At 38.6% G+C, this 13,323-nt stretch overlaps 1 protein-coding gene and 1 pseudogene across 2 annotated transcripts; one reads left to right on the top strand and one right to left on the bottom strand.

The window, feature by feature from the left end:
- Positions 1-1,283: 1,283 nt before the first annotated feature.
- LOC147324551 (zona pellucida sperm-binding protein 3-like) lies at positions 1,284-3,753 on the bottom strand. Its single transcript, XM_086298420.1, has 8 exons — positions 3,332-3,753; positions 3,113-3,231; positions 2,812-2,915; positions 2,534-2,708; positions 2,303-2,420; positions 2,109-2,191; positions 1,775-2,022; positions 1,284-1,610 (listed from the first exon to the last, which is right to left on the bottom strand). The coding sequence occupies exons 1-8, from the start codon at positions 3,731-3,733 to the stop codon at positions 1,546-1,548; spliced, it is 1,314 nt and encodes a 437-aa protein (XP_086154546.1). The 5' UTR covers positions 3,734-3,753; the 3' UTR covers positions 1,284-1,545.
- A 2,578-nt stretch (positions 3,754-6,331) lies between these two features.
- Positions 6,332-9,280, top strand: LOC147324550 (zona pellucida sperm-binding protein 4-like; annotated as a pseudogene). Its single transcript, XR_015130637.1, has 8 exons — positions 6,332-6,668; positions 6,783-6,967; positions 7,803-7,900; positions 8,074-8,231; positions 8,320-8,512; positions 8,596-8,773; positions 8,880-8,955; positions 9,168-9,280. The product of XR_015130637.1 is annotated as a zona pellucida sperm-binding protein 4-like (transcript).
- Positions 9,281-13,323: the final 4,043 nt, after the last annotated feature.

Raw genomic sequence — 13,323 nt, 5'->3', positions numbered from 1 at the left:
GAGGGGGTGTAAAGCGGAGACGGTATAACGTCAGTGCTGATACCATATGAGCAGGCTGTGCTGAGTGGATGTAGTCAGAGCCTAGAGGGTCACACGGAGCAAAACAGATAAAACAGCGGCCATAAAGTTGTTAAGATGAAATTACAGTGAGTAAAATTTGCAGGCAAAGCAAACGTGCTTTTCGTGCCAACATCCGTGTGGACCAGCCTTGGGGAGATCCGAGGATTCCCCGGGAAAAGGCAGGGACTTCAATTCTAAGTCCTCGTTTTGTAACCGTGCCTTAGAATGGACTGGAGGACGCTTTTTAATTGCAAGGTTTACAAGGCCTATATACTGTAACGTCTCCCAGAAATAGTCATTTGGTGCCTCTGCAGTGTGGGTGAACACATTAAATGTAATTATATGAATTTTAATTTCGGGTCCATAACTTACCGGATTTCCATCGTGACCCAAATAAAAATGAGTTTAATAAAACAGAGAACATAGGTTTGTGTTTCAGTGAACTTCCATAAAACCACACTTTGAAGTGTTTGGCTATACTGCTTTATGATCAGACCTCCCGCGTAGCTGTTCACTGCATGTGGTGCTGAAACTCTCTCTCGGTAAACTGAAGTTTAGCATTTATACCACACGGTGACAGCAAAAGCTCATTGCTGAATGAAAACAGGGATTACCTGGAAGCACAATAAGAGCCATGATTAGAGCCCGGATTTCCTGTGTTTTTGCTCTTTGAGGTGTAGATGCTGACTGACTGAGAGGGCATCTGAGAAGATGAGAGTTAGGCCTCTTTAAGTGGCTTCTTCTTCTTTCACTGTTAGGTGTATATTTCTCATATTTAGCAAACATGTTTCTATTACTCTGTGCTACTTGTATGTTTTTGCTGGTTGTGTTTGAGTTCTGGGTGCTGTCTGTGATGACAGGCTGAGGGCACCAATCAGGAGGCACTATGAGGATATGGCCTGGGGCTGATTGTGAATGGCTTCTTCCTTCATCCACTTATGATTTCTGAGTGATATGATATTGATATTGATTTGTTTTACCTTTTTGTTTGTTTGTTTTACCCTAAAAGCATGCATATTGACAGAAATACAACAAGACAGGTGACTATATTGTCTAACATGTGCTATTGAGTCATTTTTGCTCAACCCCTGATTGCTCTTTTAACTCATTATATTTGTTATTATATCTATTCAATGTTTCTTAATTTCTAGATTTTATTTTTTTGTTTCAATTTACAATAGATCCAATGCAAAGCTTAAGAAAGTTCTGAGTGAATTACACAATAAATTCAAACAGTTGCGTTTTTATTTCCATTACATGTGAATAGTTCCAATTCATGGATACACAAGCTCTATATAAAACATTTGTAATTACAGAGAGGGGGCATGTAAAAGGAGTTACGTTTCAGTGAAGGACCTTTTCATTCCTCAATGTCTTATTATATTGTTGTGAGCTATGAATAAGAAGAATGAAATTAACATATGTTCAGGCATGAACCACAGATGAAGTTCATTTTAATGGCCGTGTTTATAGCAGGAAATTGTTTTAAGCTATCTTCTTCTCTTCAATGGAGATGGGACCCAAGGTGACTTCTCCTTCCCATTCCAAAACTGAGAAAAGAAAGAAGAATTGTTGCAGTATGCATCATTGTGGGTTTTTTTTTTTACTTAAAAAATAGAAAGCATAAAACAATTATCTTTTTGTAGGACCAACTGAAATGAAACTTTCCCTCTACTAAAATGTTGCAATACTTATATTTTTTTAAAACACATACCTTCCTGCTGAGACACGTCCCGTCTCCCCCTAAACCAAGGGACCTGTTTAATTGGGCTTGTAGAACCCGTGGTTCCGCCACCAATATTTCCAGTTCCAGTGCCTGTAGTCCCTGTTCCTGTATTTCCCGTGCCTGTATTACCAAGTCCACCTCCAGTAGTGCCACTAATAATTCCAATACTAGTTTGCCCACCTGTTAAAGACTCACAGGAGCCACAAGCACCATCATATCCAGCAGCTTCTTTCCACCTTGGGAGAAATGGAAATGTAAGCAGTATCGCCACATCAGTTCTGGTCTAATGATCATTGATACATGTGTACAAAGGTAGACTCACCCACGGATGTAGGAACAAGCTCTGTGGTTACTGTCAATGACTTGGGCAACAGATGTTGCTCTCAAGTTGCAGGTAATGTACAGCTAAGAACAGGAGAGAATTTATGTTATTATTCTATGTAATAGTTCTACATTAGTAATGTTGTTGAAAATATAACACAATGCACTTAGTAACTCAAATTTGGAATTGCATACTTTTCCACTGTTAGCATTCTGGAACTTGAAGGATTCAAGCTGGAACTGAAGCTTGTTCTCTGCAGTGCGATCCAGGAACCTCGAAACAGATCCAGTGAGCCTACCATCAATCATACACCTGCACACAAGAAAACAATGTGAAATGACCATAGTAACCAGTAGCATAGGCATCTGTGATAATCAGGTCTTAATATACAAAACAACTTCAACAATCTCATCAAACTACATTACCCTTGCTCTATGAATGCATATCTGGGGCTAGAAGATGCATCAGCTGAAAGGGTAGCTACACATTTGTCCACATAAACACGGAGCTGCACATGGTGGTACTGCATGACAGAGACCTCAAAATTAATCTCGTCACCCAGGAAATACTGGTTGCTTGGCCTCTCATTTTTCCAGTCATCTGTGAAACAAGACATGACAATTCTATAATTCAAACAAGTATGTATTTTGAATCAAGGTCGCACACAATATAAAACACACTGAGAAACTGATCTTAAACGCACCAGTCATGAGTGTCAGGGTGAAGTACAGAAACTCTTGTGCCATCTTAGCCACAGATAATGGGACCCAGAGGGGTTCAAGAGCGAGACTGCTTACATTGTGCTTTCTAAGTGACAGGACATGTTTTACGAGAATGCAAAAAACTAAAGCAAGAATAATATATCACTGAAATATCCAGATTACATTTGGTAAATTCTAGATTACTAAAAATATTTAGGTCGTACTATAGAGCACATTAAATACTAATATAATTCTATTGTTTTGATGTCTTTATCTTAACAAATCTTCCCAATGTTTACGTACCTTTGGTAGTGACATTCAACAATTACAGCTGCTTTGTCGGTCCTAATCACAGGAGAATCACCCACAGGCTGGGGGTTGTAGTTCAGTGTGAAGGTGTAGATTAAGGAATCTCCAGTCATCTAGCAAAAATATATATACAAAACAAGTCAAATTATACATAAACCTGTTTTCCAGCTCTTGAATTAAATTTCAAAATAATGTAATATTTATTCTTCATACTTTTAATGTGCTCCCACAATTCTGCAGCTGAGCTTGATAAATCAGCACTTGAGCTGGCGTATCCTCTCCGACAACAGCGCATGAACCCAGGGTAAGGTCAGCCGAATTTATCAGCTGGCCAACTCCAAAGAAATCCTTTTTGACTTCCACATGAACAATGTCCTCCCTGCATTCAACAGCAACAGATGCAGCAGAAACAGGATATCTCAGCTGGAACGGCACATCAGGCTTAGGCTTGGGCTTAGGATCTTCAGGGTATTTCCATGTGAGTGGTTTTTCAAATATTTGTTTTTGTTGTTGGTGGTCTGGAGCCCACACCCCAGGCACAAAACCACCCTGAGCATCACAGAGTCCAAGCAAGGCCAGTGCCACAAGGCAAACAGTGGCACACTTCAGTAGCATGGTGCCCACGGTAGTTCACTGGGTGCTGTAAGGGAGCTGGAAATGCCCATCTGCTTTTATAACACAGTGAACTTGTTTACTTCCACTACATTCCCTCCCCTTCAGCTGGCCTCAGGGTTGATGAACATCAATTTTAGCTACTGAAATGACTGCACTTGCTAACTAGCAACTTTTTTATACATCTGGATTCAGATTCTTCAGTTTCTTAGTCATAAAATGTGACTGTGGAGCACACAGGCAAATCTTCTTCAATCATGGTTTCTTCAAACAAGTGAGAAAAGATATTCAAACAGGTGACAAAGATGCAGCAGAAAAACAGGACACAAAAGGTTATGTTGACCCTGGTTTAGGTGCCCTTAACATAGTAGATCAAAATCAATATTTTGCCAAAGCACCTTATGTAAAGGTCTGCAGATCAATATGGCTCTAATTCATAACAGATTAACCACCAACCACAAAATAAAAGAAGATATATGAGATATGAGAAAGAAAATGTTATTGAGCCATTCTAACACAAGGGAAGTCTAAAATCAAAAGGCCTTTATATATTTTTTAATAACAGTGGGCAGGTGGGTGGGAGTTGTTGTTGTTATTGTATTTAAATCCAGTTTCCTTTAAAGAACATGTGAAAGTATGGATCCCAGTAAGGGACATTGGAGAAAAAAAATTGAAGAAGGATTTTTGCCATGCAGTCCATGCACTTTCAAGTCAGTACTGAGATCTGGTTCAAGGTTCAAGGTTCAAGGTTCTTTATTTGTCACATGCATAGTTATACAAGTATAACACACAGTGAAATGTAGCCTGACACGCTCCTCGACATGTGCAAAAATTGTGGGGGGGAGGGGGGGGGGTAGAGGAGGAACATTATATATATATATATATATATATATATATATATATATATATAGTATATACATTGGGTGAATGTGCAGTAGTAGCAGCAAGCAGGTGAATTTTGTACATTAATATGAATAGACATCTGACTATTTTACAGGATAGACAATATAAACATATTTAAAATTAAAGGAATTGAAATGTACATTGTGCCTTGGTTTAGAGTGTCTGGAAGAGAGTCCTGTCTCAGTCAATTATAGATGATGTGAGAGGGCGGGTGTGTGTGTTTAGGGCACGGATGGCTTGGGGATAGAAGCTCCTCTTGAGTCTCTCTATCCTTGCCCGGAAGATGCGGAACCTTCTACCAGATTGCAGAAGTTGGAACAGTTTGTTGCCAGGATGGGACGGGTCCTTCAGTATCTGCGCTGCTGTAGTCCGGCATCTCCTGGTGTAGGTGTCCTGAAGCGGGGGGAGAGCAATCCTGCAGCAGCGTTTTGCTGTACGGATCACTCTCTGGAGATCTTTTTGGTCCTTCACACAGCTGTTCCCAAACCACGATGTCATGTTCTGTGTGAGGATGCTCTCCACAGCGCCTGTATAGAAAATCCTGAGGATCTTTGGAGAGACCCTGAACTTCCTCAGTTGTCGTAGGTGATACAGGCGCTGCCTAGCCTTTTTGGTCTGGACCTGAATGTGGGCAGCCCATGTCGGGTCTGAGGAGATGTGAACACCAAGATACTTGAAGGACTGCACCCTCTCCACTGGAGCTCCATTGATGATAATGGGCTTGTAGTCTCTGTGCTGACCCCTTCTGAAGTCCACCACCAGCTGCTAAACAGCCATAGTGATAGGAGTGACACACCCACCAGAGAGATTCATAGACTTTTGCTATCACTTTGGCCAAAACTATAAAGACATTCACTCAGAGCTTTGCAGTACACAGTTTTGCAAGAGAAGAACAAATTATATAAAAGAACATTAAAAAAAAAAAAGTCTGTTTTCATGTGAGTAATGGGTGCAGGTATATAGACAACAGTGACAAAAAGTTTAATTGTGGAGACACAAGTTTTTTTTGTGCATCAGATAAACAATAGTAGCTGTACAATTTGCACAATACTTCTTCTCTGGTTTAATTTGTTTATATCACTTTTTAATTTACTCAGAATTACCTCTCTAGATGCTATTACATTATTACAAATTCATGATTTTATTGGGTTATCACGTAAAATAAACCGTTTATTTTTATGAGGAGTGACTTAAATAAATAAAAATTCATCCTAAACAAGACTTTGACTCCGAAGAGGTTACCGAAGAGGAGGAAACTGTATATTTTGTTTGAGATGCATGCACAGTATAGATTTACAAAATGACTCTCAGGAGTTTTAAAACTAACATTTTAACCTGTCACAAATAAAATGACTGAATAGCTCATGCAGCCAAAATACATAATACTGAAAGCTCTTGCCTTCTGTCCACAGATGACCTGCTTACGTCTAATTATACCTTCTTTTTTTTTTTAAATCACAGACAAAGAACACTTCATCCTGTTGCAACGATTTGCAACGATGTCAAAATGAAAGATAAATAAAAGTTTTTGTTTACACTGTGAAGGCACAGTGTTGGTCAGACAGACCCTGTGAAGGTTCTTGTTATGAAACTGTTCAGATGTGAGATCCTAACAGGCCATCATTAACCATACCTTATAAAAGTCAACATATTTGCAGGATACATTTCACAGAATTTGCTGTTCTTTTATGTGACGTAATGGTACTAAAGCTGACTTGTTGTCGTCTTTTATTATTTGCCCTGCTGGGCTATAGATCGAATGCCCAAAATTATGGGCAAGGGTCTCAGAACCCTCAGAATCCTAGATACCCACCATCTCCACAGGGGCAGAAGCAAATCAATAACCCTGAATACCCTCAGCAGCCTCAGCAGCCCAAAAGACCTCTGAACCCTCAAAAGCCTTTAGAGTCATTTCACACTTGTGAAGTTGCGGAAAACTACAGGATACCGTGTGGCACTAATGAAATCTCTGCTTCTGAATGTGACGCTATAAACTGTTGTTTTGATGGACTCATGTGCTAATATGGCAAATCTGGTAAGAAGTTCTGCTTTATAGCTAAACTACACCACTGATACATTATGGTGAAAGGGTAAAAGCATTTGCATTTGTCTTTCTTTTTGTTGTACTTTATTATTATTGTTGCCTCAGTGACACTTCAGTGCACCAAGGAAGGCCTGTTCATCGTGGTGGTGGCCAGAGATGCAACTCTGCCCAACACTGACTTGGAGACAATTTCTTTCTATGAGAATGGTCACAGCTGCAATCCAGTTGGCAGCACTTCAGCTTTTGCCATCTATGAGTTCCCTGTCACTGCCTGTGGTACAGTTGTAAAAGTAAGTGTTGTAACTGAATTAATAATAATGATACTTTTAATACTCCTCCTCCTACTACTAATAGTAATCATGAAAAACTTATTTATATAGCACTTTTCAAAACACAGAGTTTACTGCACAGTTCACATAAAATCCGCAAACTGTTATTTTATTTTCAGTAGTTGCTTAAAACAAATAAAAGAGTGAGCCAACCTCATTGACTGAGCAAAGCTGTTCCACAGTTTGGGTGCTACAACACCTCTGGTTTTAAAATCAGAGCTAGGGACAGTTAGAAGACCCTGGTCAGACAATCGGAGAGGCCAGCTGCATTGAGGTGTTAGAAACTCAGCTAAATAACCAGGGGCCTGTACATGTAGAGCCTTATATGTCAATAACAGAATTTTAAAGTGGATTCTGAATTTCACTGAAAGCCAGTGAAGGGATGCAAGGACAGGTGTAATATGTGACCACTGTAATTTTCATTAGCCGCCTTGCTGCTGCATTCGGAACTAATTGGAGACGATCTGAGGACTGACAGAAACTTAAAGTGTGTACTAAAAGTTCAAGAGGATTCACTGACATTTAAGGTTTGATTTTCGCAACATTTCTGAGATGAAGGAAACAATATTGGGTAACCTTTGAGATTTGAGTTTCAAAATTCAGGTGCTGATCACAAGTAATACCAAGGTTTTTAGCAGATGATTTGAAGTTATTGGCGAGGGGGCCTATGCACTGACTAACTTTCCTGGAGAAACTGTCTGGGCCGATGCACTAGAATCTCAGTTAACAATTTAAGTTTTAAGTTTAAGTTTTTACAGGCAATGTTAAAGACTGAAATCCTGTCATTATACTGTAGGAGGAGCCTGGTGTTCTAATTTACGAGAACAGGATGTCTTCCGTATACCAAGTGATTACTGGACCCCATGGATCCATTACCAGGGACACCTACAATGAGTAAATATTTTAATATCTTTATCAGAAAGTAGATACAGCATAGGCAAAAATGTTACCACGCATGGGCAGAAACTAGAAGATCGAAAACGTTCAGTGAGAAAGAAATTGTTATTCAAAGTTTATAGCTAAATTACTTCATGAGTGACTAAGATAAACTGTATTTCTTGTGCCAGGTTGTTGTTCCAGTGCAGATATGTTGGCACCACAGTTGAGGCTTTGGTTATTGATGTTGGTCCGGTTCCTCCGCCAAACTCAGTTGCAGCTGCTGGACCTGTGCGTGTGGAACTCAAGCTGGCCAATGGACAATGTGTTGCCAAGGGTTGTGTTGAAGGTTAGTCTTGGAGAGCTAAATCTGCAAAGATAGTCTCTTTTAGTAGGGAATGTGTCAACAACTACAACTATTCTCATTTTTTGGACAGAAGAGGAAGTCTACACCTCTTTTTACACTGCTGTCGAATACCCTGTCAGAAAGGTTTTGAGGGATCCTGTTTACGTTGAGGTCTACCTGATGGAGAGGACCGATCCCAACTTTGTCTTAACTCTTGAAAGATGTTGGGCAACCTCTGATTCCTATCTTCATAGTCTTCCTCAGTGGGACTTGCTGATTGATGGGTAAGAGTAGGTGGTGCTCTTAATTTGGAGGCATTTGTATTATATTTTTGATGTTTACTGTACACACTTTGCTTTTAACATAGCTGCCCCTATCGTGATGACCGCTACCTAACAACCCTGCTTCCCAGACCCTCATTTGGATTCAAGTTTCCAAGCCACCACAACCGCTTTGTTTTCAAAATGTTCCATTTTGTAGGCGATGGTAGTTCAACCCAGTCAGCAGCTACAAAGCCAAACATTATGCCTCCTTTACAGGAAAAGGTATAGCATCCCAATACTAAGCGAAAAATATCTTTATTTTCATTTCATGCTTACTTTTTGTTGTAACATATTTTCAAAGATGTGCTTTTTTTCTGTTTTTGACCAGCTGTACATCCACTGTGATGTAGCTATTTGCCAACCTACTCTTGGAAATAACTGTGAACCCAGGTGCTTCAGAAAAAGTAAGTTGTACACTGACACCATCAGTACAGTGTTTCCTGGAGTTTGATCCCCCTTGTTTTTGAGTAAGATGATTAACGAAGCTAAACAGTGGCCATACCATAAAAGGTCTCCGCTGAAAAGGTTCATCTGAAAAAGAAATAGTACATTTCCCATCATTTTATGATCTACTTAGTGCAAGTCTGATAGAAACTGACACTTGCCATGTCCACAGGGAGAGAAATTGCTGGTTCTGTCAAGAAAGTCACAAGAGAAGAAACCACTGTGGTTAGCAGCCCAGAGCTTATCTTTGTGCAAAGAAGTACAGAATATCCTAACAGATCATAGTAATGATGAAATCATTGAATTGACTGTGTTTCAAATAAATATTCAGTGTTATAAAAGCATTGCCTGATCCTTTCATTCCCTCACAAAGCATTACTCAGGTTTATTATTTATGCAGCCCTCAAATTATTTTCCATATGACATTTCAGTGGGATTTAGCTTAGTTTTAAGTTATTATACATATTGTATGTCAGTTCTCATATTTTAATATTGCTTGTATCGATTGTAAACAAAAGGTATGTTAGTAACTCAGAACAAAGACAAACTTAGTCAAATAAAGTCTTGTGAAGAAAACTTTCTTTAAAATAACAGCATCAAAAACACATCTAAACACATCTTATTTGAAACTACTCCTTCAGTGCATGGAAGTGGATCATTAAGTTTCATGCATACTTTCACAGCAAAGGCAAACTTTCACTTTTTTTTAAATTATCTGATAACTCCAAAACTTTTCATATCCTGTATGGCTGTTCACTATTCACTACAAATTCATTGACCATTTACAGTAATGATATGAAAAGTTTTTGTTTGTATGTTTTATATTGTTATTGCTCTTGTTGCAACCACCAACAATGTCTCTATTTGATGTAAAGATTGCTGTAAAAAAAAACCTGTTAAAATGATATGAAAAGTAAAGCATTACTGAGGAGGGTTAGAGAAAGTTAATCAGTTGAGCAGTACACCTCAAAACAGCAAATTTGGGAGGCAACACTCTTATAATGGTCCTGTCTGGAGATAAAATGTCAGAATAAAAGGCAAAATACAAATACGCTTTAGTATGAAGTCAATTGACTTTCAGTGCATAAAATCAGGCACTGCAAAGTTTTATCACAACACTGTTAGCCTTTGCAGTAATTTCCATAGCTTAGTACTGCAAAATCAACAGTAAAAAACTCTAAAGGATGTTAGCAGTTTAGTACTGTAATTTGCATGTAATTGTGGGAAAATTCCATGAGATTACATTATTTTTACGATAACTCACCGTACTCATGGAAACAGCTGTAAAATACAGCAAATGTAACAATTGGTGATGTTACTGAGATTATACTATTACACCATCTGGATTTCTGTTGTTTTCTACTGTAGATCTAAGAGTAATTACTTAAATCCTCATTCAGAGTGTATTACTATAAAATGCGATTCACTGTGAAAGTAGTATAAAATATAAACTACAATATACAGCATAATTTTTAAATTAAGGAGTAAGTTGCAGCCACACTAAAATTTAATTCCTTGAACTGAATGGAACCTCATATATTAATAAATGTATTTGTTTATTCAAACAATGTGAAACATTATTAATACTGTAAGGTTAGTATTGTGATAGAGTCGAGTATATTTAATTATACTCTTGTAGACATTATGACATTATGCTAGTACAATTATGGTGAACAAAAAGTACATCTAAAAGTTCATTTCAAGAATACTGTTATGTACTAAAACGGGGGCCAATATAATCCCAAGAAGCATTATTAGTACACGTACTAGGTAAGGTATACTTGGGAAATATACTTGAAGTATACTTATTTTTTGTATGGCCAGCAACAAAAACTAATGGCTACATTTAGAGTAATGTTTAAAAATGACTTCATTTAGCAGGGTGTTCCTTTTTTCTCTTCTTATTCTTTCTTATACTGGACCTTCATTTGGTTTGTATAAGGTGGTACTTTTTAAGACACCTCTGCCTAACTACAGTGAACTAACCTAATAATATGCTCTGGTCGTCATTTTACTCAAGTTCAGGTGTCACATCCACTAACCAGCATCAGTCCTACAACTTCACTCTCAAAATTGATCAATTCTGGGACAAGCAGAAACTGTATTTTTAGCGGTGCCTTTTGTGGCAGGCCAGACTGCTATTAAATGCACTCTCCTAAAGAAATAATTCCTTTGTAGCACCACTTCATCTTGGTTCAGAAGAGATGTCCTGGATATACGTGATAATGTAACACGGGTGTTTATGTTTGTTCATGTTTAGCGCGTTGGGTTGTGTTTTTAAAGCGATTGTTACGTTTTTAAAGCTTTGTAATGCGACAGGTGCGATAGCCGACACCACACCTTCACCTGACGCACAACGTGATGTATGACACACACGTCGGGTATTCACTTTCAGAACAACAATGAGGATAGAAAATATTGCTCGAGGTGGTTAATGCTCCTTTCGCTGGTTGCCAACCACCATTAAATAACAACAAGAAGAAAATATTGATCTGCTTCTCAAGTTTTGCACGTTTAAGCCGCAATTCAGACTCAAACAAAGCTGCAAAGCAGGAGAACAACATGACCATCAACTATTGATGAATAGACCGTTAACATGTGCAACTTAGAAGTAGTCAGAGGTTACTGGATGTTCAATCGGGTTAAATGCAAGGTTGATTGGATTATATCTGAAGATCGTATGCAATTAGTGATAACTCTGCTAGACTCCAAATTGCTCGTCCATGCGGGAGTATCTCAAAATTAAATGAAACCACTTAACACTTTTTCCCTAAAACGGACTGACATGGGACACATTAAAGTTGGATTTTTTTTCACTTATTCGAGAGAAGTCAGAAATGCGTTCTTAGTACTGTTTGTTTTGACTTTCAAGCTACCCTACCAGGATATTTTCATTCAAATGCTAAGACAAAATGTCTATATCTATGAATGTGGAGACTCAAAAGACTAGTTAGGTAATAGTTGCCAATGGATTTATGAGACTTGATAAAAACTTGGACGTTTGCAACAGGTGAATCGGTGAACTACCGAGGTTGCGCCCAAATGTTTAAAGCTGTTAGATGGTCAGTGTTTTCAGGTGTGCTTGTACTACCTGTACGGTGCGGGGTGCTGACTAAGTCATGTTAAACCCATTAAAGAGTCGAGCTCAAATATCTTTTCATTTTTGTGCACTGCTCTCTTGTCGGCACACATTTTCTGTTTATTGAAGCCTTTTGTGAATAATTTTGATCATGTAAAAACTGGGAATTGGTCCCTATTGACAATACTCTTACTATTTGCATTGCATATGTCATTTAGGAAAGGTAATTGGTCACTGAACTTTTTGCAACTATGTGTATTTCTAAATTTTGTGGCTTCAGTGCACGCAAATATATATTGTTCAGTTTGCATGTTAAAAGCCACAAACATGTAGGTAACTATAGGTTTTCTTGTGGAGCTGAGAACTGTCCTGCCACTTTCAGAACATTTTCTGCCTTCATTCACATATGCCTAGGAATCACAGAACAAGAAGGGAGACGACTAAGGAGGACTTTTATAAGTTCACTGGTGTGTTCATGTTCCTGGATGTGGGTATGCTGCACAAAACTTCACAGCTCTTTGTGCCTCTCTCAGATTTCATATCAAAGATGGGGGGGAAGTATTATGTCCATTTGAAGGTTGCTCTAAATACTTCAGTGTCCGAACATCATTTTCCAGCCATATTTCTCAAAAACATAAGTAGACACTTCAGCAGTCAAGGCAACAAGAAATTGGGGGATTTGCCATAATGCAAGGACAGGACATAGTTAATCTATTAGAAGACAGTTGACTTTATGTCATTTAAAAATGCAGGCTAAAATGCTCTTGCCAACCAGCACTATACAGAGCATCATAGAGGAATTTCAGCATCTTTGCAGCTGTAACAAAAGTAGACACTGAATCTAACACCATCTCTCTTTTTTTTAGATGGCAGACCAAAGAATTTGAATGACACCATTACTCTAGAGCTTGGGAATGATTTCCACTCCAACTGCCGCATGCAATCACAAGAGGAGACAGAGGTCATCCAGAGGACAGAAGTATGGTTAGAATTGTTGTGGAGGCCATGCAAGTTAACTGCAGAAACACCTAAACGTGCATCTTGTGAAGAGGTTGCTAAGATCATTGTAAACAGATACCCTCAAACATTTGCAGATTTTACTGAAAAGGGAGAAAGACTGGGTTGTGGACATTATTCACTACTAAGAAGCATCAAATCTAGAGTTGAACATGTTAATCGAGATAATACAACACATAGACTTCGTCAAACAAAGAGAACCAGGAATGAGGAAGACTGCAGTCCCAACAGT

This window comes from Aulonocara sp. 'chitande type north' Nkhata Bay, linkage group LG7 (assembly GCF_057382095.1).
Source record: "Aulonocara sp. 'chitande type north' Nkhata Bay isolate Kocher_YH1m ecotype deep benthic linkage group LG7, A_spYH_male_GT1.1, whole genome shotgun sequence".
NCBI lineage: Eukaryota > Metazoa > Chordata > Actinopteri > Cichliformes > Cichlidae > Aulonocara > Aulonocara sp. 'chitande type north' Nkhata Bay.
This window is presented reverse-complemented; position numbering and strand designations above follow the sequence as displayed.

Excerpts from the sequence above, each read along its gene's own strand:
- LOC147324551 (XM_086298420.1), bottom strand. The coding sequence starts at position 3,733 with ATGCTACTGAAGTGTGCCACTGTTTGCCTTGTGGCACTGGCCTTGCTT. Across the intron at positions 2,023-2,108 it reads GCTTGTTCCTACATCCGTGG|GTGGAAAGAAGCTGCTGGAT; the intron begins GTGAGTCTACCT and ends ATTTCTCCCAAG. Across the intron at positions 1,611-1,774 it reads GGACGTGTCTCAGCAGGAAG|TTTTGGAATGGGAAGGAGAA; the intron begins GTATGTGTTTTA and ends TTCTTTTCTCAG.